Below are 27,067 nucleotides of genomic sequence, written 5' to 3'. Positions count from 1 at the left end.
AAGTTGAACATAATCAGCAAAGGTTAGCTGGTCTAGTTTTAGACTTAACGTTATATTAAATGGCAGAAAAAACAATGGTATTAATAGGCAGTTTTGTAAATCTTTTACAAAATTTACATTTTGGGCTTCAAACTACCTGTCAATGTACAAAGTATGAGATAAAAAGAATAAAGTTTATGGGATGAGTTTCACCTGTGATGACTTTGAAACAGAAAAGTATCTCCAGAGTCCAGCTGAGTGAGCCTCAGAAATTTAGCTGAAGAAAATAAATATGACTGAGGAATTTCCCTATAGTTTATGCATCAGCACGGTGAGCTAACACTTCCTCTCAGAGACACAGCTGTCAGATAGTTAATCTGAAGAACATTGGAGGTATCTGCATTTTGTTTAAAATGAGTATTATGCGGACCTCTCTTTATTTGATTACTATCATGCTGTCTGCTACATGGGTGCAATGAGTTAACACAGTCCTGGATGGCTTTTTGCATGTCTGCAGGAAGCCAAAGTCAATAGCTTTAGACAGCCCTAAGTACTAGTGCTTGGCAAACACCACAGGTGTCAAGGCCTTTTACAGCGTGTCTATCCAAGTTGAGCACAGCACCCCTCCTACCATATGGCAAAGGGGGAAGGGGAGTTTATGGATCACCTTAACTGATCACTCCCCTTACAGTGTGTATGGTAACACCCATTGTTTCATGTTCTCTATGTATATATATCTTCCTACTGTATTTTCCACAGCATGCATCCGATGAAGTGGGCTGTAGCCCACGAAAGCTTATGCTCAAATAAATGTGTTAGTCTCTAAGGTGCCACATGTATTCCTGTTCTTTTTAAAGAAAAGGGAGTTGCCTGGTTTTAAAAAGAGATTCTCCCTGAAACTGAGAAGAGACTTAATAAAAATTTGCATGGAGTTAACCAACTCGTATACTCCTCTTTTGGATAATAAATTATAGGAACATCATTTACCTACACAAAAGCCTGCTTTGTGACTATTGCCAGGGTTTCCCACTTCACCAATCCACCACTTTCCTCATTCAAATTTCTCCTAACCTCTCATCTGATACCTCCAAGTAGTTAATTTTGTAAAAGCGCTGAATTATATCCTGTTCCCCAGCATGGCTCTTCATTTGTTGGTCAGACTGTAATATATTAATGCTAATAAGTGTCTTTATGTTGTTTTGTAACACAAAGTGGTGATCATCATCATCACAGACTGTATCTGAGGCTTGTGTATAATGGAGAGGCCCCTTCAGCTCTATATAGATGTGGCTAACTGCAATGGTTACAAAATCCTGGACATGTTTTAAATAGGAAGGAGGGTAAGTATCAAACCCATGTAGGCATGAACTGGGATTTTGATTACACGCTGCATAGAAGAGGTTTGTTCCCCATTTCCTGCACCTCAGTGGTTTCCAATCTCAGGTAGTATTAGATTAATCTCTCCTCCTGGAGGCCCAGCTGATATACATAGCTTTCACGTTATCTGTCTTTTTTCACATTTGGCCAAGGATTGGCATGATCTCCATTTAGAATTAGAACACCTTTGACGATTACTTGGAAGCATCAGCTAGTACAAAATATAGCAAAAAGCACAAGGATTATGTACTGGGTCAACCCAAAGGGTTTGATACCATCAATACCCCCAAAAGTCCTGGCATCAGGTTAGCCAAGTAACAGTATCTCCACTTATGCCTTATTGAAATTGGCTCTCTTATCTCTGGCATCAGGCAATAGAACATTCTGTGAGGGATTCTCAGATCTGGAACTCATTTACTCTGAAGGGTCTTTCAGAGAATGTCTATTTCTAAGGCAGATGCATATATCTAGTGTTTTTTCCCCTACTTGCAGTCTTTATCATTAGGTAGGGTTGGTCACTGTAGCATAATTTAAGGCAGTTTATTATTAGGACAGTGACTTCCTATACTAACTCTTGGTGGTGCATAAGCCCAAAGCACCAAGCTCTATTTTGTCATAGGCCTTTACTATATATCGTGGAAAATATAGATACTGAAGTTGAACAACTTGAAACACCACAAGAAAGGATTCAGAGGGAAAGCAGCCGAGTAATTTCCCTCAGTATAGTCCACCAGCTGGGGAGTTGGAGTCAGCTGGGTAAGAACTCTTACATTCAGATGGCATAGTGAAATAACAAGCAATATTAGATACAGACATACTGAAAGCTCTGAAAGTTTCAGAAGTTGAACTCTTTGACTAACTAAGCAAGATTAACATTACAGAAGTCTACCCAAAACCAAAATAACTATACAACCATTAGATGCATCCCAAGAATGTTTCATATAAAGCAGCAGATTCATTTTATTCCCATGTACACAGAAATTTAAGATTAAACTTTTTGAGAATACAATCCATTGTAAAAATAAATGCCATAAACACGTGGCAGCATCTCCCAGCCACCAGTTTTGTTGTACACTTTATTTTATGCAATTGTAGTCAAACAGAAAATGCCTGTGTATTACACTATAAATAGGCAGCCTAGCGTGTGGAAGTTTCATGAAACTCATGGAGAATGTGCAACACCAAGGACAAGGAAGAGGCTGCCCTCAAACTCACATATCCCAGAAAAAAAAATTATAACTTAATTTTCAAGTGTAATTGAAACAAGTAGAAGTTTATAGCACAGAAAAAGGTATAAATCTTACGTATTAGGCACATTGTTAAACAGTGTAAAAGGAAACCAGGAGAAAAATATAAGGCTTTGAACAAGCCATTTTAAGCACAATACAAACATTAAGGCATTAAGCAGGTTTGGTATCCAACCAGCTATGTTAAGGGCATCTTTGGATCAATGTAGTTTTTACATCTAGAGGAAATATCTTCTTTACCTGCAAAGCAAAAGGCAATTCAGTCACTCTCTTTCATAGAGGCAATTCACTAGCTGAAGAGCTGCTCAGTGAATTAACCATGGCTGTTTGCTTTCTAGGAAGATGCCATGCTGTAAAGAAACAGTTGCGGCCAAGTACCTATAGAGTAGAGGTGGCCAACCTGAGCCTGAGAAGGAGCCAGAATTTACCAATGTACATTGCCAAAGAGCCACAGTAATATGTCAGCTGCCCCCATTAGCTCCCCCCTTGCTCCCAGTGCCTCCTACCCACCAGCAGCCCCACCAATCAGTGCATCCCCTTCCCTCCCCATCAGCTGTTTCTTGGCACACAGGAGGCTCTGGGGTGGGAGGGAGGGGAAGGAGAGAGGGCATGGCAGGCTCAAGGGAGTGGGCAGGAAGAGGTGGACTGGAGGCAGGGCCTCTGGCAGAGACAGGGGTTGAGCAGTGAGCACCCCACGGCACAAAGTTGGTGCCCGTAGCTCTCACTCCAGAGTCGGTGCCTATACAAGGAGCCGCATATTAACTTCTGAAGAGCTGCATGTGGCTCTGGAGCAACAGGTTGGCCACCCAGCTATAGAGTATGGACAGAATTCATCTGCTTGGGTGTTTGAAAGTTCTTTCTGCAGAGATCTATCCCCAAACCAGCATCATCTATGGTGTTAGTACATTTATCATGTTTAATTGGGTCATATTAGAAGCTACCAGCTGGGAAGTTTTGCAGTTTTATAAATGGGTCTGATGAGAATTCTGGCAGGTGCCCTGGAAGTTAGTAGTGTGTGCACAGAATCTCCAAAGTAACACCAGGGATGCACATCCAAGATCTCTTTCAGTTTCAGTCTGTATGGCAAGCTTGTTCTGGAGCAAGAAGCCCACTGAAAGTTGTGTGGCTCCATAGGTACACTGATGGCAGAAGAGATTGGTCAATACCCAGCATGGTTACTACACGTTTCTTCTGTTCACACAGGCAAGAATACACATGTGTAACTCAGTGACACCACATAAACTGAAGGTTAAAAACCCACACAAGTTGCTTTATAGCTTCTGGTCATTCTATCACAGGGGTGGGCAACAATTTTCACAGGGGGAGGCCACTCCGTGAATTTTGGTAAGTTGTCATGGGCCGCACATTTCTACTATACTAATGGAGGGGGGTGCGGGGTCTGGGAGGGAGTTTGGGTAGAGGAGGGAGCTCTGGGCTGGTGCACAGTGTTGGGGTGCAGGAGAGGGTGAGGGCTCTGGGAGGGAGTTTGGTACAGGAGGGGGTTGTGACCTGGGGCAAGGGTGCGAGGTGTAGGCTCTGGACGGGAGGCACTTACCACAGGCAGCTCCCATGCCGCTCCTGGAAGTGGCTACAGCTGGCTGCTGCTGGCATGTCTCTGGGCACCCCTTGCGGGTAGGGGGCAGCAGGTCTCCGTGTGCTGCCTGCACCTGCAAGCACCACCCCCGCAGCTCCCGTTAACCAGATTACGGTCAACGGGAGCTGCGAGGACGGTGCTGGGGCAGCACGCGGAGCCACCTCTCCCCTGCCAGGGTCGTGGAGAGATGTGCCAGCAGCAGCCAGCCACTTCCGGGAGCGGCGTAGGGCCACGGCAGGCAGGTAGCTTGCCTGAGTACCCCACTGAGCCGCAGGACTTTTAGCGTCCTGGACTCAGAGATCGCGAGGGGGCAGAGGAGGCCGGACAGAAATGTTAGTCATGGTGGGCCAGACAGAAATGTTAGACGGGCCACATCTGGCCCGCAGGCCGTATTTTGCCCACCTCTGTTCTATCAGACATTAATCCCCCCTTCTCCTCAGTATCTATTTATTTATAATGCTATAATGCTACTCCACTAAAAGGGAAACATCTTCCAATAGATATTCTCCGGATAGCCATACCTAGATTCCATCTCTCACTCCGGCTGGTAGTGGCAGCACACTCCATGGAGCAGACAGTTCATTATTAATTAAAAGCAAGCCCCACCCTCTAGTCTGAAGTGTCCATTCTATGTAGGTGATTATATTCCAATTCCAATCCCCTGGCCTTCTGGGGATATGCCAGCCCTTCTGCCTGTGGTCAAGGTCATTACTCAGCAGAAACAAAACCCAGCACAATCACACCAAACAAATCCAGCTTGGCCGCTGTACACTGTTAGAGCTTTCTATCTGCAGCAGATCCCAGCCTACCTTTGACTTCTACTGAAAAAGTAGGAAACAGAGACTTACATACACCACAGTCTGATACTATTCAGGCTCAGCCTGATTTGGAAACACTAGAGTTATGCTTAAGGGTTAGTACTCAACAAGCTTTACAACCAACATCCAATTGAGCGGCACTGTCAGCTATCATCCATATACTGCTGTTCAACTCTTTCAAAATATAGAAAATTATAGTAGTGAGGGGGGATTAAAGCTGCGAGACAAAGGCAGTAGAACACAGTGCTTTGAATTATTCATTCAGTTCCATGGCTTTGTTTTCTTATGCTGATGAAATTGGTCCCCACTGTGTGCTGAGACCACTGCCTGTCATGCTGACAAATGCTGTCTCTTGTCTTATACTTAGGATATATCTACACTAGAAACTTAAGTTGACCTATATTAGGTCAACTTACACCACCGCATACTATGGTGGCTGTATGTCCACACTACCCTCCTTGGGTCAGTGGCACACATCCTCACCAGGAGAGCTTGCTATGACCTAAGGGGGCAGTGTGGGGAGCAGAATGCCTGGCGCCTCAGCTCCACTGGCAGCTCCCTGTCAGGAGCCCAGCTGTCCCACAGGCTCCTGGTGGGCTACCCAGGGTGGTGGTGGTGGGGGTTTTGTCGAGGGGAGGGGCTGAACAGGAGTGGAAGGAGGGACCCTGGGCTGTAGCTGCCCTGCTTTCTTGTCAATTTTAGGGCAGGAGACATGAAATTGACAAGACAACCAACAGCTATGTAAGTAACACAGGGTTTACACAGACATTGCATCATCCTAACTACACTGACATAAGCCCTATGCCTGTGGTGGAGATGGAGTATGGTACTTGCATTGGGGACCAAGGCTGTAGTGTAGACACTGACATAATTAGGTAGATGTAAGCTGCCTTATGTCAACCTAAATGGGTAATGTAGGCCAGCCCTCAGATTGTAAGATTTTTGGGGCAGGAACCATCTTTTTGTTCTGTGTTTGTACGGGGCCTAACACAATGGAGTCCTGGTCCATGACTGGGGCTCCTAGGCACAACAATAATACAAAATGATGATAATGTTACTCTGGAGAGTTAAGGTGGGAGGATTACCTGCTCTGCAGGAAGATAGTCAGGTCACCTCAACCATAATAGTGTAAGGACTTGAAGATTGTTAAAAAACAAAACCAACTTATGATAGGTGTTAAAGGAAACAAATATATCCCCCACCCCCATTTTCAAGGCTCATTTTGTTGCTAGGAGGAACAGATGGTTCCCCCAACACCACCTGCTGTCACATGGTGTGGCACTCCCCTCTCCATCCTTTCAGAAATCAAGCATTCTAGTTCTAACATCTCAGTCTCCAAATGAGATTAAAAGCACCCAGTCCCAAACTCAAATCCTTCTTTGTTACAGACTGCGAAAACACTGCTTCCTCTTGTGAAACTACCCACCCATTATCCATGCTATTACTTAAGTTTTCACTGAGCATTTAGCAAACCCAAAGACATAACTGGAGACGGTCTCCAACCATATTTACCTAGTCCACAAAAAAGGCAGCAGAGAAGACAGACATCCTTAAGGCCAATGATACTGAAGATACCAGATTGTTTCATTGCTTAACTGTGGACCAAAGAGAGGGTTGAGCTGGGCCAGGATCGCAATCAGCCAACTGCAAGAAAAAAAGAAAAAGACATCAAGAGTATGGATGACTTGGCCAAGGCATAAAGGGTATCAGGAGACAGTAAGACAGCATCACTAAAGGTCTAACATCAAGTCAAAATGCTGCTAAACCCAAACTCCTAAAGGTCTCACATTAATGGAAGAGCTCTAGCACTGTATTACACCTCAGAAGACTGTAGCATGTTTAGACTGAACTATCCTGTTCAATTTAAAGTGACACTGTCAGTTGGATTTGATAGCATCTTTTTAATTCGCTGCTGCTTCTTCTTGAAAGGTGAAGTGCTCTGGGACACATTCCCATCCTCTGGGCCCATGTTCCAACAACACTGCCTCCCAGAGCTGCTCAAGGCCTCTCTGAATGGCAGTAGAAGTCAGAGAGGGTTACTAAAAGGACATCACCTTCCAAATAAGGAGTATGCGTCTCATTTACTTTAACAGTAACTATGCCAAAATGTTTAGATATACAGAATACAGATGAAATTTAAATTGAAGCAGAGCCTCTTTTATATCAATAAATATTATGACAAAGATTAAATTGAGGGATGGAAGTACAATCTAGCAGTTAAAACAAAGGAACAGGAATTGGGAAATTTTGATTGTATTCCTGACCTACTATGCAACATTGGCCAAATCACTTAACCTCTGTGCCTGAGACATTCCCCCCAATAAATCAGAGATACTAGGCTTGGCTTTACAAGGAACATTACGATCCAATAAAAGATCTTAATGAAATGTATTGAACACGTTCAAATCACCAGCCCCAATATAATTCTTATAAGAGCATGAACAAAAATAGAACAAATTTAGAACGGAAGTCAGAGAAATGGGTGTCTAGATCAAAGAGGTGCAAAGCTACTGAAACAATGTCAATGACAGCAAAATCCAGATTAGCAGCAGCAGCCTCTCCCTCAGAGCAGCTGAAAGACTAACTCAGCAGAAACCAGAATGCAGAACAAGAAGAATTTGGGATGTGGAAAATATCCAGGAAAGCTGAACAGAAATAAATATTTCAGTATTATAAGATGTACTTGCTTTAGCTTTTTCTGAACTTGTAATATTTACAAAAGAAACCTTCTCATTTGCATGGATTTAGATCTAAGTAAAATACTAAGTATATACACATGCTTAGTGAACATACTGTCTTATCCATCTGCTATTTGTAGAATCTTTGTAAGGAGGAGAAAAAGCAGAGCAGTTTTGAATGGGAGCTGCCACAAATGCATCAAAGTGCTTAGGCAGTCATGGAAAATTCCACATAAACCTGGATGCTTTGACCAGCAAATGAAGTGCTGGTCAGGTCAGCTTCAAAATGGCTACAGAAGCCTTAGGCAAAAGATGCAGGGTTAGATAAAAGGAAGGTCAATCCTCTTGGCACTGACAAAATAAATATTTGTAAATTTTAGTGGTGTTAAAAATAATACTAAAAGTAACAAGATTAAGTAGGACACTAGCTAAAAATCAAGCAAATGCTGTGCCCATAGTGTTCCAACAACGCCTCACTCCTCACATCTTCAATAGTACTCTGAGTGAATATCAACAACTGAGACCAGTCACTCTTGCTGATATGCACAATGGATATTATGAAGTGGGTAAACGTCCACCCAGGACCAGTAGGAAAATAGCCAATTCATTCTCACTTGTAAACTGAAGAACCAGAATACTCTTATTTTGTTATCCCTAGCTACTGCAGGGAAAGGTCGCTCAGCATCACACACACATTATGTTGAACGTAGCCTAATCCTTTTACTATATCAAGAAAATGCCTCAAGCATTCATTGATTTGATAGAAATTCTCCCCTCCATCACCAGAACTCTGTGTGTAGCCCACTTACAAGTTATTTTTCAGATACAAAGGCAGATTAGAGGAGTACCAGAGTGCATTGTACCAACTGTCATTAACTTCCTGAACTAACAGTTGATTGCTGTTAAGGGATAATTTGCCTCTTTACACTGTGCAGAGAAAGGAACTCCAGGCACCAACACACACGCCCAGATCTCTCCCTATGTTCACGGAGATCAGACCCAAAACTGCTGTGAAATAAATGAGCTGGAAGCTCATTCTGAATATTGACATGTCCACAGCTGTACAATTAGGCTCTAGGCAAACACTGTACTGGTTTCAAAAGCTATTTGTTCAGATCATGCTGTTTACAGAACTTCTGAAGCACAGTGGCATTACAGGTCAATACCCAGATTGCTCTTTAGCTCCATTACTTCCCTGTAGTGCTGGAGGTCTGATCACTGAAAACACAGTAGTAGAAGGTAGGGGAGCACTGAGTTCAGTGCTTTGAAAGACAGAACTGTGGAAAGCTTCCCCACGCACATTTATCTTACACCGGGCTGCTTTACACTATAATCTATCACGACAAGGAACAACAAAATGGGGCATTCAGAGCACAATAAAGGAAACCTCTATATCCAACATCTAATGTTTTAGTGCTGCTACATTCCACATGCTACCTCCTGCAACAGTCAATGTTAATTATCATGCTAACTCAAAGAAATTATGGTCCATCATGATCAACTATAACCATGTCATTTTATTACTGTATAGACTTCAGAGCAATTTTAATTCTAATGCCATTCTGTCTCTCTCTATAGCAGAATAAAAGCTCAGATTCTGGTTTCTATTTAGATTCCAATTTGGGTAATTACAGTCAGCCCACCCAGAATTCTCCTGCAGATGCAACTGATAGAGCATTCCAAACTTTCTATTCTGAACTACTGGGTAGTACTGCTGTGTCCTCCTACACAGATTATATCTTTTATCTCAGAGGTGGCTTCAGTGATCTCAAAATAGATGTAGCTGAGCACCCTGGGTTTTTGATGGAAGGTACTACAGAAAGATAAACTTCTTATCAAAAAGACAACAGGAAAAAAGACCTGAAACGGGCATCTCAGGCTTTGCTGATATCTGGTAGAGTATTATAAGCTAAGACTATTACAAAAATGGATTTAAAAAACAAAAACAAAAAAACACAGAAGTAGTACCACTATATACTCTGCTTTATACCACCATGCTCCTGAGGGTTTGGTTACACTTCTTTTAGCGAGTTACAGCATACAGCACATGCACAAAAGGATATACAGTAAATTGTGTAAAGTTTCCCACAAAGCAACCAAATTTGTACAGCACAGTCAACAAGCTTAATTGGGATGACCCCTACCAATTCCACATATAGAGGAAGCCAATTTATTTTATCAAATGGCAATGACTGCTTTTTAATTGAGATTAAATTGGAATAAATTCAGTTTAATGTGGATGTATTTGGCTAGTGCCAGGTAGTTAAGTGGCATTGAACAGATACAAAACTGAACTTCATTAAGACTGGAGCTATCAGACATTAAAAGAAATTAAGATAATTTTTATACTTGCATTTTATTTAATCCAGAATTTCAAGACAAAAAGGTTTTGTCAAAACTGCATAATAAGGAACAGCCACTTCAGCAGAGTGGTAGGTCCTTGCAGGGGAATCTCATATATAGGGGACTACACTTGTGACAGTGCAGTTAACATCAATTTGACTCTGATACCAAAATAATAAATACTTTCACACAAAGAACATTTCATCTGAAATCCCAAAGCTCCAATAGGATTAACAAATGGAATGTAAGTGCAACATTTCCAGAAACTATTTAAAAAAAAAACAAATCCATAAATATGCAACACAAGGCAATTCCACCTTGGAGCATCAGAAGAGACAACAGTTCTTCTCCACATTCATAAAAATATAATCCAAAAATGTAATTCCATATGATTGACTGTGTATTCACTAAGACACTTAGGTTTTGTCTACAATAGCACTTTGTTAGGCAGGGGTGTGAAAGAACACCCCACTGACTGACATAAGTTTCACCGACAAAAGTGCAGGTGTGGACAACGCTAGGTCGGCGGGAGACACACTCTCACCAACATAGTTACCGCCGCTCATTGGGGTGGTTTAATTATGCCAGTGGGAATGCTCTCTCCTGCCGGCATAGAGCGGCTACACATGAGACCTTACAGCGGTGCAGCTGCAGTGATACCTCTGTGAGGTCCGTAGTGTAGACATAGCCTTAGACCTCACGTATGAAGACTTTAGCTTCTTCCACTTTTTCTTCTTTGCAAGGTGCAACTGAGAATGTCAGAGAATAAATCCTGGGACCATGTTTATTTGCATTTACTCAGATTAGTCAATCTCTCTCTCATTCAACAACACACAAGAGCAGATTACAAGTCACTTTAATGAAGAACAGTTTTACCACTGCCCTATTCCAGTACAGTAGTTGCTAACCTCTTTCAGTACTTCCACAACCACCTTTTCTTTGAGGATTTCAAAGCATTCAATCAAGCCTCAGCCATTCTGTGAAGTAAATATCTCCATTTTACAGATAAGGAGTCTGAGGCACAGAAAAGTAAAGAACCTAATTTCCAGGGATTCTGAGATCCCTTAAGTTTCATTAACTTCAAGGGGAATTGCCTGTGCTCACTACCTAAAAAAAAACTAGCCTTAAGCGGCTTGTCCAAGACCACACAGCAAATCAGTGGCAGGGCCAAAGTCAGAAATCTGGAATCCCAATTCCTACTCTCCCCAAACTTTCTGCTCTCTAGTTTGATTAAAAATAAAAAATAAAACAGAAACAAGCACAGTGCCTCAAAGCTAAATTGGCAGAATCACTGTACCCCGAAGACCATCAAACACAGCAAAGAGTTACTAGTGAAAATGAGGACTTTGCTTCTCAGTTTCACTGGTCACATGTACAGAGCATCGTAGTCTTGCCAGGGCCTACCCTACCTGATTACTTCATAATGCACTGGATTGCTACGAACCTGAGAAGGAGACTCAAAGGCCCTCCAAAATTCAAGTTATTGGGACCACAGCTCCTAAATACAAATAGATAAGCCATTCACATTTCCCTAGAAAGAGGCAGTATGCTCCCTCTATTAGGAGCTATGAATCTCTCTCTGTAAATTAAGATGCTACAGCCATATTATGCTCCTCTTCTTTCAAATCATAATTTATTTCATCTGCTCATAGTCTAAATGCAATTTTCATGGTGAAATAAGGGGAACACATCATGGATATTTAATTTGGCAAATATTCGTGTTTACACATAGAGTCTAAGGAAGCTGAATAAAGATGCCTCCATTGACTTTCTATAGAATCACCTTCATGAATTCACAGCAGTTAAGTGTATGAGAGCGTGATTTCATTAACATTTTGTGGAATACAATTCCCACATATGCCAGCTGAAAATTCATCAGTACAGGCTTTTCATTACACTGCATCCAGTAATTCTCTGACAGTCAAGTCTTGGTCTAATTTAAGTATTAAAATCTACTTGTAGGCATTTTTTACAACACAGCTTCCCCTACCACAATTAGTACTTGCTTTCGACAAGTACAAGACAGCATGCTCCAGACACTCATCCTTAAATAGGCAGATACCCACACAAGAAATAGCTTAATATAAATGTATAAAGTTATCTATTTGATGGCATTCATCAAAAGCCCTAAGGGTATGTTCTGCCAATTCAGCCAATAAGTCAAGTTAAGTTAGTATATATTTTGTGAGAGCATAATTACGCTACTGGGTGGTTATTCCTATATGAACTGCAAGTGCGACAGACAGGGCTCCCAGTGCTTATGTACAGACATTTTTTCATATTTAAAAACAGATTTTTTTAAAATGGCTTTTTAAAAATAGGATATGTCCTGGTTTAGCTGGTGGTTTTTTTTAAAGTCAGCCAGGAGGCAGATTCCATAAGGCTTCACATGTGAAATATTTCAGGCCTGTTTAACCATAAACAGAAACTGGACCTTGCTTGTATAAAACCTGCATATCACAGCATTCAACCAAGCCAAACCCACACAAGCTTGTGTCCCTAGCCAGCTCAAGATAGAACAAGACAGACCTTACTTTAAACATGCCATCTACTACAAATAATGCAGACACTAAAAACATGGCTTTGTGCTGCCAATCCCTGCACCCAAAGTCCAGAAATTGAGATGTATCCCTCTAAGAAGTTATTTATATTAAGCTCATCACCATGGTATGTTATGAGTGATGGCTTGCAACTAGAGAATGTGTGAACACTCCCAAGTGGACTTGTTCTGTCATTGAATTATGAACAAGTCACCTAGCAAGATGTACCGACAACAGGTATGTCAGTTTACTGTCTGTACCAGTCTGTACTTGTAGAGAAAAAAGTGCTGCGTAGAAATGGCCTGAAAGGTAGTTTGATCTCAATCACAAGTCCCTATCAAGAGGAAGAAATTATTTCACAGAATTAAGGGTTTTCACTGCACACTGTACCTATAACATCTATTTATTGGCAAGGAAAGATGATATAGGAAGCAAAGAGGGTTGCAAAGTGTTTCCAGGAGCGCAGAAGCTGCTCATTAGGTGGCTAAGAGAGAATTGTTAGTTAATACCATAAGAAGGCATAATCAATGAGCACATTGATTTCAGTGGAAGTCAAGGGCTCTTGGCACCTCAAAGGATTTAGGCATGGTTTACCTGCCACTCTATCACAAGAGGTACACACAAATAGTTATTACCATTAATACAAATTATTCAAGAACTGAGAAACCCTCAAGAGCTGAATAACTCAAGGTCTGTAAAACAGAAAACAATATCAAGATATATCAATATAAAAGTACTGACATATACCCAAAGTTTTAGATTCACTTTAATATATTATCCACTAACAGGAATTTTCTCAAGATTGTTGAAGGTATTTAGGAGCAAGAGTTCCATTGACTTTCAAAGGGAGTTGTGCTCCTAAATCCTTTTGGTACTTTGAAAATTCCCCCCTAAACATTTATTCACTTCACAGAAGAGGTCTTTTTCATTTTATCAGGTGTGCCATTATTAGGAGGGGAGGCATTATTTATACTTACAAGAGGTAACAGCAAACAGCACAGGTCACCAGCATTGTGTTGATAACACTGCAGAAAGAAATAGGAACAAGACAACTGATTAACAGTCACAGGCACAGAAAATAAACCTAAGAATGCATTTGGCTATGATCACATGCAAGGTGACTCAAAATATGAATGTTCTAATGACAATCTAATTTCTTGTAATGTAATAGTATAACTGGAAGATAGATGTGCTTCTCTAACCTAGGACCCTGCACAGATTTAGTTTGCCATTTGCAAATAAAAGCATCTCATTTTTGTTTGTAGTATAAATATTTAAATACAAAGCACAAGACCATACAGCCTTGTCTAAAAAGACTGTTCCAAAGAGAAGATCTCATATAACAAGCTTTCTTCTTTTTTACAATTATCTCTATACAGAGAATCAGAAGCAAATCCTAAAGCACCTTTTCCGTTAGATTTATATGTGAAAACCCAAAGGTACAGTTTATAGAATTCTTCATTTGGATACTCTGTTTGCAGAAAGTCTCACTGAAAACCAGGAAATTAAGAGCCAATTATTTTGTTTAAAGTGAATCCTGTGGACTGTAACTATTGTAAAATTAAAGATCTTTAAAGGACAAACAAAATCTCAGAGATAATATGACAGTTGCCCAGAATGGGAAGATCCTTAATGGAGGGGATTGTCGGAGCAGGTGTTACTAAAATGACAATAAAGCAACTGAAGCTGTAGTGGTAAAATCGTGGCTGAACAAACATTTCAAAATCCTGTATAGATGGGAAAATTATGTTTTCCAAGAAAAAGTGATATGTTCTGCCCATGGAGCTCAACGGAAGAGGGGTATTCTGTATCATGATCTTTGTTTTTATTAAAAGAAAAAAAAAAGGAATTCCTCTATATGTAGGTTTTCAGTTGTGTAAGAAGAGTTCAACCTAAATAATAAAAATCCTAATCAGCACTGGAAATAGGTAGATCAAGTAACTCGCTTTGGCTTCTCAAGCTATAAAATGCATAGATCTGCTCAAGAATAGTAACTTTAACATTAATGCTGGTGTTGTTTCTAAAAAGTAGATTAAAACACAATACAATTATAATGTATAGAGTATCCATCAAATACACTGTACAAGAAATTTGAGAGATGCAAAACAGTGAATGGGCTATGCATTATATATGAGAAGATGATGGTGGTGTTAATTGGGTGAATAAATTATTCAATTTGTGCAGCCACAGCACCATGGGCTGTGGATGAGGGAATGGGGGGCAAAGTAGCATCCCTTCCCCCTCCCCCTCCCTGTTGCTCCTGGATGCACGGCCTTGGTGTTGGTTGCTGGGGCCACCTGCAGGGATTAGGCCCTGTCCCACCTCTGGAGACAGCTGGGGCACAAGGCTGGAGGAACAGGCAGCCGGTGAGTTCCCTAGCTTCCCAGAGGTGGTGGGGCTCAGTCCCAGGCTTCGGGCTCCATCCCTGGGCCTCATCCTCCAGCTGCAGGGCTTTGGGTTCTTGCTGCGGGACTTCAGTCTTCAGCCCTCCGCTGCCTCTTCCACCTACCCCCATCGCCCCTGTAGCCACCCCCGACCCTCCATCTGGGGCTTCATTTGTCTCCAGGCTTGCCAGAGCTGAGCAAGTCTGCTGTGCAAAGTGATACTTGTATGTTTGTTAATAACACTTTTCACAACAGACTTAATAGCTAGCAATAAATAAGTTACAATGATTTGGACATGTATCTGTGCATATTCATTGGGCTTTCCCAAAGCTAATTAAGTATTCTAGGAAAAAGTATGAGAGCAACCACCAGCAAGAGTTGGTGGCCGCACTCTGAGGCCATCAAAAAAATTTGTCCTCAGAACCCCAGATAGGTGCTTATGTGCCCCTTCACCCTAGGAGCACTTCCCAAGTACATAAGAACAGAACAGCAACATCTTATGATCTGCTGGATAAATACAGGGAGAGCATGCCAGGCAGCAGGATGTACAGAGAAAAAGGTTCTTGTGTCATTAAAAGAAGCTAAACAAAAGCTACACTACAACAGCAGTTGCATATGGGGGCTCAGTCCCTGCAGACAGTCAGCGATCACAGCAAAGCAGCTCATTAGTCTGCACCCCCCCCCATCACATGACTCTGCTCAGGAGGAGCAAGACAGACACATTCAAGCAGACCGAAAATAAATAAAAGGGGAACTACGATGAGCAAGTGGCACAAGACCACTTCTGTCTGTGCTACTGAGATGCAGCTGGACCCCCACCCCAGGCAGGCACCTGCTACCCTCCCCCTCTCCAGACGGAGGGCTGTATTATATGAGGGTCGAGATACTTATTGCCAAGGGCCCTTCCCTGGTTTTATCGACTATGCCCTGCCCGGCAGGCCGAGAGGGAGGATTCCTACAGGCTTTGGGGGCCCGGAGGAGCACACAGCCTGGGGAGAAATGAAGGGGGAAGGTGGCCCCCGACGCTCCTTCTCCAACTGAAATCAAAGAGGACAAGAGGCCCCACGGGAAGAAAGAGCCAGATCCGCTCCCCAACTGTGTGTGTGTGTGGGAGGGGGGGAACCACGGCAGCCACTACAGCCAGGCCAGACTCACAGCCCTGCCTCAGGAGCCTTCTTCCCCTCACAGCCAAGGTGACCCGATGTCCTGATTTTATAGGGACAGTCCCGATATTTGGGGCTTTGTCTTACATTGGCGCCTATCACCCCCACCCCCACGGCGCGCGGCCCAGTCAGAGTGGGGGGACATGGGGGCAGCTCCCCCATCGGAGCGCTCCGCCGCCGGAGGGTGGGGGACACTCTCCAGCCCAGCACGGGGTCAGGGTCCGCTCCCCTTCTCTCCAGGCGGCCTGTCACTCACCCGCGGTTGGGCCCCTTGGGCACGAACCAGGGCAGGATGCCGCCGACTACCCCCCAGAAAACGCTCATGACGATGATGGGCACAGTGAGGCCGCCGTACGCCATGGCTGGGCTGGGGGCTTCACTCGCGACGGCACCACTCCAAGGTCCTGCTCCGCTCGGAGTCGGCCGCCGCCACAGTTCCTCGCGGAGCTCCGCCCCAGCCCGACTGACCAACCAGCGCCCGGCACGTGACATTGGCCTGAGCCCGCCCTGCCCGGAACCCGCACTCGACCCGGCCCATACTGGGGCGAGGCATGCGCGTGCCCGGGACGGGGCTCACAGCGCCTGCGCGGTTGGCTTACCCTGCACGTTCGGCCGTTAGAGGCGCGGCCTAGCCGTCGGCCGCACTTGTGGCTTCGAGCTCTCGCCCCGCCGCCCCCGAGCAGGACACCCAGGTTTCCCGGCACTGCCCTTGGGAATAGCTGGTGCCTGTAGCCCCGCAGCCACCAGCTGCGGGGGGGAGCTCAGGTCCCCTGCAGCACAGCGCGAGTCCCGTCTAGGGCTCCTGTAGGCGGCTTCCCGGTTCCTCTCAGCGAGAGACATAAGGCGGGCAGTCCCCCAGCACCCGTGGAGAGGACAGAGCAGGGTCGGCTCCAGCCCCCCAGAAGCTGGAAGGCCGCACCCCTGCTGCTCATTCCTGACTGCACAGCTACAGGAAGCAGAGCGATTCCCGCTGCCTGGCAGTGCGAAGCAGCCCATACAGACTCTAGGCTTGAACAAGAAAGGGGACCCCCACCGTGCCAGTAGAGGAGGGCAAGCCGTACCCTCCAGAATTTAGTTTAAAGCAAGAAGCCACAAAGAAATGGAACAGCTAGTGAAACTCTTCTGAGGGTGCTGTGAGCTCCAGGAGCAGCAAGTTCAATTGCTTTGTCCATGTGAAGTGGTTTCAACTTGGATTCTCCATTTCAAATCTTAGATTGTAAGGGCAGAGACTATACTTCTGTATGGCACCTACTGTAGCAGGGGCCATATCTGCCATCATAACAAAACTGAAGGGCCTTTGTTGGTATAGCACACATAGGACTATACGTTTGGAGAATGTGAATATAATCCTATCACATATCAGTGGAAAAGTGGCCCTTTGGTCTAAAGCAGTGATTAGAACAAGTAACTTGGGATTCACTTCATAGACCTGGCTCTGCCTCCCTGGGTGACTTAGGTAGGTCACCTTACCTATGCATTTCACTTTCTCCATCTAAACTTTGAGATAAATACTGTGTTTCAAAGATCAAAGAATAGAGATGGACTAGTTATTTTGGTAAAATAGTGGAAATACTCTTCCCAGTTCTCCAACATGGCCATGTCAGTAAAGTTTACCCATTCCCACATGAACATAGTATTTAATATATTTTAGTTTATGTTTGTACACATGGAAAGAGGTCTACAAGGGTATGTCTACCCTGCCTATGCCAACTGACTTGGGCTCAGGCTAAGGGGCTGTTTAATTAGTGTAGATAAATATTCCAGTTTGGGCTGGAGCCCAGGCTCTAGGACAGTGAAGTGGGAGGTCACAGAGCTCGGGCTCATCTATCTCTGCAATAAACAGCCACACAAGCCCAGTCAACTTGCACAAGCCAGCCATGGGTGTCTAAATGCAGTATGGACATTCCGAAAGAGACTATGACAACGCCTCAATTTATGCAACAGCGGTCTACAAATTATTTAAAACATTCCAAATTAATCTCTCCTCTGGTTTCTCACTGCTTCCCATGTTTTAGATGGTAAATCTTCACGGCTGGGGCTGAATTTTTATCCAAGTTTATCAATGATTGATAAGTCATTCACTGTACCAGTTAGATATCCAGTAAACTGTCTTCACCAGTCTGCTACAGCTTTCGGTCATTTCTATTACATTCATGTCAAAGCTCATGGAATTATGTTTTACTTACATAAACACTGGTATAATTTCACAAGGTGCTGAAAATGAAGGAAGCCTGTTTTCAAACTTCAGTAATAATTTAAAGGCACATCACATCTCAGTAACTGCACAGAACTAAAATAAAGCTACAACAGGGTACTTGAATACCTTGGTCTGTCTTTTACTTCCACTTCATTATATGTCAGTGTAGAACTAATATGCAGACAAGCCTATTAACTTCTTTGAAGACAAAAGTTAGCTAGTGCAAGAGCATGTGGTTGCAAGCATTGCACTCATCTGCCTTGAAAAATCTTTGTAGACTAAAAACATGGCCAATTTCTCCCACTTATTTTGCAAAGTATGTGGTATTTCGAACCAAATAACTTACATTCCTTCATGGTTTTATACATGTCTTAAAGTTTCATTTATAGAGATGGAGAGGAGAAAAGACCCAGTACATGCACTATTCATTCTAACCACATGTGCTTTCTCTCCCCAGTTGTACTTCGAGCGCCCCCCCCCCCCCTGCATCAACTCTTGCTACTGTTCTTGATTTCTTAGACTGTAAACTCTTAGGTATAGCATCTGTCTTTACTGGCTTTGTAAAAAGGCATACACATCTCTTGTACTACATAAAGGAATACAAGAATCAACGTGCATGCATGATGAGAAGATATTAAATCTGTTTAACCAATTAAAGTGTCCAATGGATAAGAAAACAAGCCTGTTCTTTTAATTAGTAGAAGTGCTTTTCTGAGCATCCAATATTAACATGTGAAAGTGGTATGAAGACAAACACCAATCCAGACAGATTGTACCAATGCTTCCAAAAGTAGCACACACAACAATAGGTTTCATTTTAGCAGTTCTTTTAATGGGCGACACACAGGAGACCATTCTATTCTTGCATCTTTTCAATAGTTTCTTCCTTGTATTTGCCCTTCTCCTTGCCAACCTGGCGAGACTTTGCTTTGCGTTCCAAGATCTTTTTGCGATCCTTGTCCAGTTTTAGCCTAGTGATCACCACCTAGAGAAAAAGGAGAAATAGTAAAAATCCATAATATTAAACAAACTCTGGCAGAGAATTGTGCCATTCTAACACCTTGGGAGTATCACAGTTAAACCTCTGCCTCCCCACTGACAGGTCGGTCCTCTTAATAAACAGTATGAGAGAACCAGTGGAAAGCAACAAGGGGCATTAATCCTAGAGTAACTTGGTTTTCCTGATGGCGAGCTGATTTCTTCATTGACACTGAATTTTCATCTCCTTGTTTCACTTACTAGCCTACAAGTTTTCCAGAGCCCAGAGTTTCATGTGAATTGAAAAACTGCATCACAAAGGCCAGCACATGGAACAAGCTCTAAAATTGTATGTATTCATGGACTCACAATAGACAAGGTGGGTGGGCTAATATCCCTGGTCCAACGTGTCTGCAAATAACAATGGACTGAAATAGACATATATTCAGGTATTTGGGAATTGATAGCCCTAGTGTGCTGCGATAAACTGAATTTATAATTTTACTTTTAAACTTGCCTCAGCTACAGGTAGAGGTTTTCTGGGTGTGAAGGTCACTGCAAACCAGCCAGCCAAAGAATGAAATTATCACTGAGATACACGATAAGTTTACTGCTTGTATTATTACCAGATGCTATGCAAAGTATGTGGCTTAGAGCTAAAAAGACTATATACTTTAACCCTTTCCCTGCTATTCCCTCACTGCATCTGCTCTACTATCCAGAGTTTTCCTCAAAGTCTTAAAGAATGTTATCTGATGAAAACCAAACATGCAAATTCACAACTTGCATTAAGCTGGGATGTATAGAATTTGGAGCTAGTGGCCATTACACCATGTAAACTGACACTATATTTGCAGAACTGCAACTGATTACATAGAATCTCAGGGTTGGAAGGGACAATGATCATACCCTCTCAGAGAGCTTCCTTCACCATTCACTAGCATAACTTAAGCAAAGGTGTCCACAGTAACAACTCCTCCCTCTTTACAGGGCACATGAGATATCCCCATAATTTTGGAAAACACTAATCCATGTATTCAACACAGAATATTTTCAAAATATAAACAATATGACCAGTTTAAAGACAAAGACAATAAAATAAAATAGGTTAAAAAAAAGTAGCAAAAACTGATGGTAAATATCATTCAGGCATATACTGGGTTTATTCAAATAATTCATTCAATAGAGGACCATCTTGGGCAGTATATCATAGTCAGATTCTCAAATAATTTGATTAAAGGTTGCTTTCTTGTAATTATAAATCTGCATTTCTGTGCTCCAGCCTTGAATAAAGTTCTCTCTTTTAGAGATTCACTAGATAGCACAACCAGCCCAAGATCAGCAAACTGCATTGCTTGTACACCCTACAGTTAAATATCTTTCAAACCAAGTTCAGCTCTGAGTTTGTTAGCAAGTTATAGAATAGCACTTCTCCAGAAACAAAAATCAGCCCATGTTTGTGTAGTGGATAGAAAGCATCTGGGAAATAATACTAATGGAAAAAGTTTGTCATGCAAACAGCAGACAACATTGCAAATACAATTTTACTGGTCCCCTTTCTTGGAATGCAAGAGCCACCAACCTGTGTGCGCTGTGCTGTAAACGCATGCCTGCTGTCAAAAGGTTACAGTCTGGCCAGGCAGTTATCAAACCTTATTAACACATGGGTACATTAGTGATTACTTGCCAAGCCCAATTTGTTTCCAGATTCCTGAAGTTATTTCATAATAAGACAGTGATATACACAAGAGTTTCTAATGGGCACCTTCGGAGTTTCCAGACCCTTGCAGCAGCCTATTACTTTTCTGCCTCTCCAGCTGGCAAGGAAGTAACATAACTGGATTAAGCAGTGCTAGAAGAGCAATATGCAGTGATAGAAAAAACAGATACATAAACCCTTACATTTGTGAAGTAATGAGTTAATGAGATATCTACTGTATCTCCCATCAAGCAATATTTTGATACTATTTGCTTTAACAGCCACACAGATCTGCAGTAGGGCTGTACAATCTGGCCAGTATTCATTCTGCTTCTGCCAGCATTGAAGAAATAAACGCAACATCAATGGGACAAAAGGAGGGATTCTCCTGCTACAGTGAGAGGCAGAAAACTGCAAAATTCCTGTTATCCCTCTAGAACAGTGGTTCTCAAACTGTGGGTCACCAGGGCTGGCATTAGACTGGCGGCTGGGGCTCAGGGTTCAGCTTCAGTCCTGGTCCTCTCTGCCCAGAGCAGTGGGGCTCAGACAGACAGACTCAGGCTTTGGTCACTCCTCTTGGGGTTGTGTAGTAATTAATTTTTGTTGTCAGTAGGGGGTCGCAGTGCAATGAAGTTTGAGAACCCCTGCCCTAGAAGTTTACTACATAACCAGACTGTCCTTTTTCCTCTTTTGTATTTGCAGCTGGTCATTTCCTTATGGAAACGGAGCCTCCTTAGGAGACACTCCTTTCTTGGGGATGGCCCAAGACTGGAATTAACTCCTAAAGGAACTAAGGCCCATTAGAAAACTCATTACTTTTCACTCTTAAGTACAAATCAACATCTTCCTCTGGGGGAAAGAATGACAGATGTTAGTCATTTTGCTTAGTGCACTACTAGAAGACACACAGCTACTATAACGATGAGTGTGCTATAAGAACCTATCTAGAATAGAATGGTAGATGTGATACATTAGAGATGAGGTAATATTTCCACTGTGTGTAGATTTGTGGTGGAACCCAGTATCTGGATACAAAACGGTGTTCTTTGGATATAATTCTGTTCCCCTCTATCACATGCACAGTTTGTTAGAGGTTTCAGGAAACCTGCCAGAGCTGGGTTCACTCAAAACTAGTGTGGGCCAGGCAAAAGTCTTGTTTTATCAGCTTCAAACTAGGTTTCTAGTTAGCTTTGCTGTTATTTCATTAGTTCCCTATATATTCTTAAATGCCCGTCTATAATGAGCAAAACAAGCATTTCCTTCATCTTCACTGAATACAAACCATCTTAAACCATATTAGGCTGAAGCCAGATTCAACCAACAATATTCTTCCTGGCAGCAACTCCTTAAGTTATGGAGGTGTATTTAGGTATTTCTAATGCATCCATCAGAGTGGCAGAAATGCCATATGGCAAGGCTGAAGGATGGATCAGATCAATCCACAATGGATGACAATCACATTTTCACCACTGCAGAGCACTGGGGGGGGGAGGTGTTGGGGAGGAGGGGTCCCCCAACATGGCAGTTACTACAGTGTGGATGTGCACTTACAGTATTTTTAAAAAGAAACAGTACTTTTGTTTTTAAATGACCACGCTTTTTGGAAATTTTTACAAAAAAGCTTTAGCCTTTCACAAGACACTGCAGTTCAGATGCCAATAATTTCTTCATGGTCAATCAATTCACAGCAGGAAACAACCCCAGAATTCTGGTTCCTACTTCCCTGCTGCAACTAGGACATTTCCTCACTGTATAGTTATGCCAGTGCTACGGCTTCTCAAACTACTGTGTGTGCTAGGACAGCACTCTACTTCTATAAACTGCACCTATTTCCAGAGCTAGCAGAAATTTTCTTTTGGGAAATTTCAGTTCCCATGCACATATTATACCTTGCTAGGATGGATTCCAACATGGACTGTTGTGCCGTTGGCCTTCTCACGCTGTACGCGTTCAATGTAGATGACGTATTTTTTTCTGTATACCTGGACTACCTTGCCGATTTGCTGGCCTTTATAATGTCCCCGGACAACCTGACCAAAAAAAAACAAAAACCAGAGCATTTAACTTTTTCAAGTTTCACAAACTCAGTCTCAGACATAAATAAGAACAGTAAGATCTTCACAGGCTGAAATCCCACCTTTACCCCTTGTGTGCGACATTACAATGAGATCTCATAGGATCTCACTATGGACAATATAATGTTCAGCTAGATATAAAATATAATGGAGAGGAAGCGCACCTTGTTCTGTATTTCTCCTTCAGTAAACTAGATTCAGTGAACTCTAAACTGCTTGAAGTTTAAATTATTAAAGGAGCTGCTTTTTCTGTATTTGTCCTGTTTGAGGCCTGTAACCAAGTCTGGCTCTCAAAACACCTGTGTTCCATACATTTTTTTCCTTGAGATCTCCCCCACCATAGCCTAGCCTGCTATGAGATTAACTCCAAAGCCCTAACAGCTATTTAAAGTTGTCTGGCCCATCTCTCCTGATTCTATATAAAAACAAGATGTCCACAAAGCTCAAATTTCACAACAAAGACTACCTGGACTTCGTCATCTTTTCGGATAGGCATAGAGCGGACATTGTATTTCTGCCTTAGCTCCTTGGAAAGGGGAGAAGACATGATCTTCCTGCGAATGTGAGAGGGTGCATTGAAGTGCCTCTTGCGGTTCTTGCTGCGGTCCGAGGTCACAAAAGGATTGAACTTCATTTTGGCTGCACAAAGCATAAAATTGAAACTCAGAAGCATTTATAGCAAAAACAAGCTAGGTATGAAATACTGCATATATTAGATATGACACTGTTCCAACTAGATTTCAACAAAATCCTTTAAGCACTTACTTTAGTTTCCACCCACAAGTCTCTAGCTTGCATTAGGTTGCAACAAGGTTATATAGCATGTTCCCTGACCACTGTGGTGAGAGAGTTCCTTCCTGAAAAACCATACGGTGAACAATCACCCTGACAATCTATAGCACTATTTTATAACACAGCTTCTGACCCAAAACTCACTGTGCACACCAGTCAGGAAAGCTGTGCTAGCAATAACCATAATTAAGCATGGTGGTTGTAACCAGCACAGTTCTATTTCCAGTGCAGCCATAACCTAGATATTTGAGGGGGCTTGCAAAGCCAGGGATTGCATCATTTTGTATGCTTTTATTAAAAAGAAAAATGAAGGTTTAGAGCATATAGCAGTCCTGTAATTCAGGTATGTCTTGGACTTTTAGCACAATGTTTGTGACACCCACAATATCTGTAACTTCACATAGCAGCTCACCGTGTTTTAAAGGTAAATTAAGTCCTCTGTGATGTAAACATGTGCCCTCTACCTGCCTACGTGTTCAAATGTGCATGTCCCAATCTGCACTGAGCTTGGGTTGTTCAGGAATACAAGACAGGGCTTTGAAACAACCCAATTACAAATCAGATACTGGACACTAAGGCTTAGTGCTGCCCAAGCTCAGTGGGAGGTGAGAGAGCATGGAACTAAACAAGAGGCAGGAGGAACAGCAGGCCACAACATAAAAGCTCATCAGCAGAAAAAAGAATACCGGAAAGGAGAGATCAAGGATAATCAGTTACAAAACTGAGGCATACAACAGTGAGGGGAATCTGAGGTCTACGAGTACCATTCAAAACACCCTCCAACGTGCACAGTTTTTGAAACACTCCACCAGACATGACATAGGCGCGAGAGATAACAGAATCTTGGATTCTAGCCAAAATAGGGGCAGCATCTCCCTCCGCGGGGCCGACACCTCGGGGGATGTGCAGCCTCCCACCGTCTCACAGCGGCGAAATAGACTACTCCGTGGGGCCTTCAATCTCGGCTCCCCGCCTTAAGTCATTTCCCCCACAGGGCAGTTGCTAGTAGGTCTCCCCCAAAGAGGCTAGGCCCCCAGTAGGTGATCGCCCCCAGGGCAATGGGGAGGGAGGCTGCTCGCCGTGCTTTCCCTCCACCAGCCGAACGGCCCCCTGCTGACCACCCTCCCATTCCCTATTGGGCGCAATCCCATCCCCACAAAGGCCCCAGGCATCTTCTGCAGCCGGGAGCCCCTCCTGCCCCGCCAGGCTCCCCATACAGGCACTACGCTGTCAGCCGCACGGCTCCCGAGCTCCCCCCAACACCCCGGGCACAGGATCGAGACCCCGTGGAAAGGATGACGGCGGATTATACCGGCTCCCCCCAGCGCCTCCCTTACCCCGCTGCTGGCTCCACTATGGCCGCCAGGAAAGAGGAGTGGACGCTGCTTCCGCCTGCCCTACGAACTCTCTACGTTCTCGCGAGAATCAAAGGATGAGCCTGGGGAGGAAAGGTGAGCAGCGCCACCAGGTGTTCGCCGAGCCAGACGGCACCTGCAGAAGACGGGCGACTGTTGCAAAAGCAAAAATCAGCAGATGAGGTCCTAAGCCCCATTGAAATCAGGTTGCACAATAAGTGCTTAGTGCTGACGGGGAGAGAACTGATCCGTATGCTGTAGCTCGGCGTGAGCAAACGTTTTGGAGCGAGGACCACATGAGGGAATAGAAATTGTATGGTGGGCCATGAATGCTCACAAAATTGGGGTTGGGGTGCAGGCTCTGGGGTGCGAATGGGGATAAGGCGTTTGGGGTGAAGGAGGGTGCTCTGGGGTAGGACCAAGGGCTTCAGAGGCCAAGAGGGGGATCAGGGCTGGGGCACAGGTGCAGGAAGGGGTGCAGGCTCCAGCTTCAGGCTCTGGGGTGGGGCTGAGAGGTTTGGGGTGCAGGCAGGGCCGGCTCCAGACCCCTGCGCGGCAAGCACGCGCGTGGGGCGGCCCTTTCCCGGGGGGGCGGCAGGCTGGGCCGGCGGACCTGCCGCAGTCATGCCTGGGGGAGGTCCACCAGAGCCCCGGGACGACCGGACCTCCCGCAGGCATGACTGCGGACGGTTCGCTGGTCCCGCGGCTCGGCTGGACCTCCCGCAGGCATGCCTGCGGCAGCTCAAGCAGAGCCGCCGGACCTGCGAACCGTCCGCAGCTGCGGGAGGTCCAGCCGAGCCGCGCGACCAGCGGACCCTCCGCAGTCATGCCCGCGGGAGGTCCGCTGCTCCCGCGGCTCCGGGGCGCCTCCCGCGCATGACTGCTTGGGGCGGCCAAAATGGTAGAGCCGCCCCTGGGTGCAGGAGGGTGCTCCAGGCTGGGATTGAGGGGTTTGGAGAGGGATCAGGGCTGGGGCAGGGGGTTGGGGTATGGGGAGAGGCTCAGGAGGTGCAGGCTCCGAGCAGCACTTACCTCAAGCAGCTCCCGGAAGCAGTAGCATGTCCCTTCTTCAGCTCCTATGTGGAGCATGTAGGAGCCTGAGCGGGGCCATGCTGGCGAGCGGGGCTGAGCCACATGGTGCGGGCTGGCTTAAAACAGCCCGGCCCGCAGGACGTAGTTTGCCCACCCCTGCTGTAACTATAGGGCATCCTTGCAAACACCGTCATGGAAATTTACCAGCTCAGGCCCAAAAATCTAGGTGCACGGAGAAAAATTAAGTGTGACTTCCACTTCCTCCTCACCCCCATCACAAAGTAAAAAGCCATTTGCCTCACAAGTAGGAGAGCATCCTTTGAAGTGCTGCTCCAGGATTTGCGGTGGTGGGGGGGTTGGTGAGTTTAAAAAATAAATGGGTGGCAGGGAATATTAAGAAAATCACAATTTACATTCTCCATAATTACCACCATAAAAATAACTTACCTGCATGCTGTATAGACACCTTTAAACTGCAGCAGTGTTCAGTAAAGCTAATATTAGGTCGGCTACAGTTGAATGTATTCTGATGCAAATTAATGTCACTGTGATGGGAGGTAATGCCAGGTAATTAAAATCTGTAAAGCACTGTTTGCACAGCCATTTGGAACAATCCCTTGAGCCTGGCTCAATAGACTTTAGCTAGCAGGGCTTGCACAAGTGGTCTAAAAGTAGGTATACAGTACAGACAGCACTTTGAAATGGCCATTTGTGCTGGATCTTGTGCTCTGAAACCTAAGGAACGGATGAGTATCAGCTCCACAGCTGGAGCTTCAACTTCAATGTGCTGTCTACACTATTTTTAGAATACTAGCA

General features: G+C 44.1%; 2 protein-coding genes across 3 annotated transcripts; both read right to left on the bottom strand.

Moving 5' to 3' along the window:
* Positions 1-2,291: 2,291 nt before the first annotated feature.
* On the bottom strand, positions 2,292-16,602 carry ATP6V0E1 (ATPase H+ transporting V0 subunit e1). The gene is made up of 4 exons (XM_045028609.1): positions 16,380-16,602; positions 13,554-13,601; positions 6,528-6,659; positions 2,292-2,843 (listed from the first exon to the last, which is right to left on the bottom strand). The coding sequence occupies exons 1-3, from the start codon at positions 16,481-16,483 to the stop codon at positions 6,566-6,568; spliced, it is 246 nt and encodes an 81-aa protein (XP_044884544.1). The 5' UTR covers positions 16,484-16,602; the 3' UTR covers positions 2,292-2,843; positions 6,528-6,565.
* A 2,528-nt stretch (positions 16,603-19,130) lies between these two features.
* Positions 19,131-25,356, bottom strand: RPL26L1 (ribosomal protein L26 like 1). 2 transcript variants are annotated; one of them, XM_045028607.1, is made up of 4 exons: positions 25,202-25,356; positions 23,539-23,711; positions 22,887-23,027; positions 19,131-19,305 (listed from the first exon to the last, which is right to left on the bottom strand). In XM_045028607.1, the coding sequence occupies exons 2-4, from the start codon at positions 23,704-23,706 to the stop codon at positions 19,177-19,179; spliced, it is 438 nt and encodes a 145-aa protein (XP_044884542.1). In that variant the 5' UTR covers positions 23,707-23,711; positions 25,202-25,356; the 3' UTR covers positions 19,131-19,176. The 2 variants fall into 2 exon arrangements, with proteins under 2 accessions (XP_044884542.1, XP_044884543.1); XM_045028608.1 differs by lacking the exon at positions 25,202-25,356 and adding an exon at positions 23,838-23,901.
* Between the last annotated feature and the right edge of the window lie 1,711 nt (positions 25,357-27,067).

The sequence above is a fragment of the Mauremys mutica genome, chromosome 8 (genome assembly GCF_020497125.1).
Source record: "Mauremys mutica isolate MM-2020 ecotype Southern chromosome 8, ASM2049712v1, whole genome shotgun sequence".
NCBI lineage: Eukaryota > Metazoa > Chordata > Testudines > Geoemydidae > Mauremys > Mauremys mutica.
This window is presented reverse-complemented; position numbering and strand designations above follow the sequence as displayed.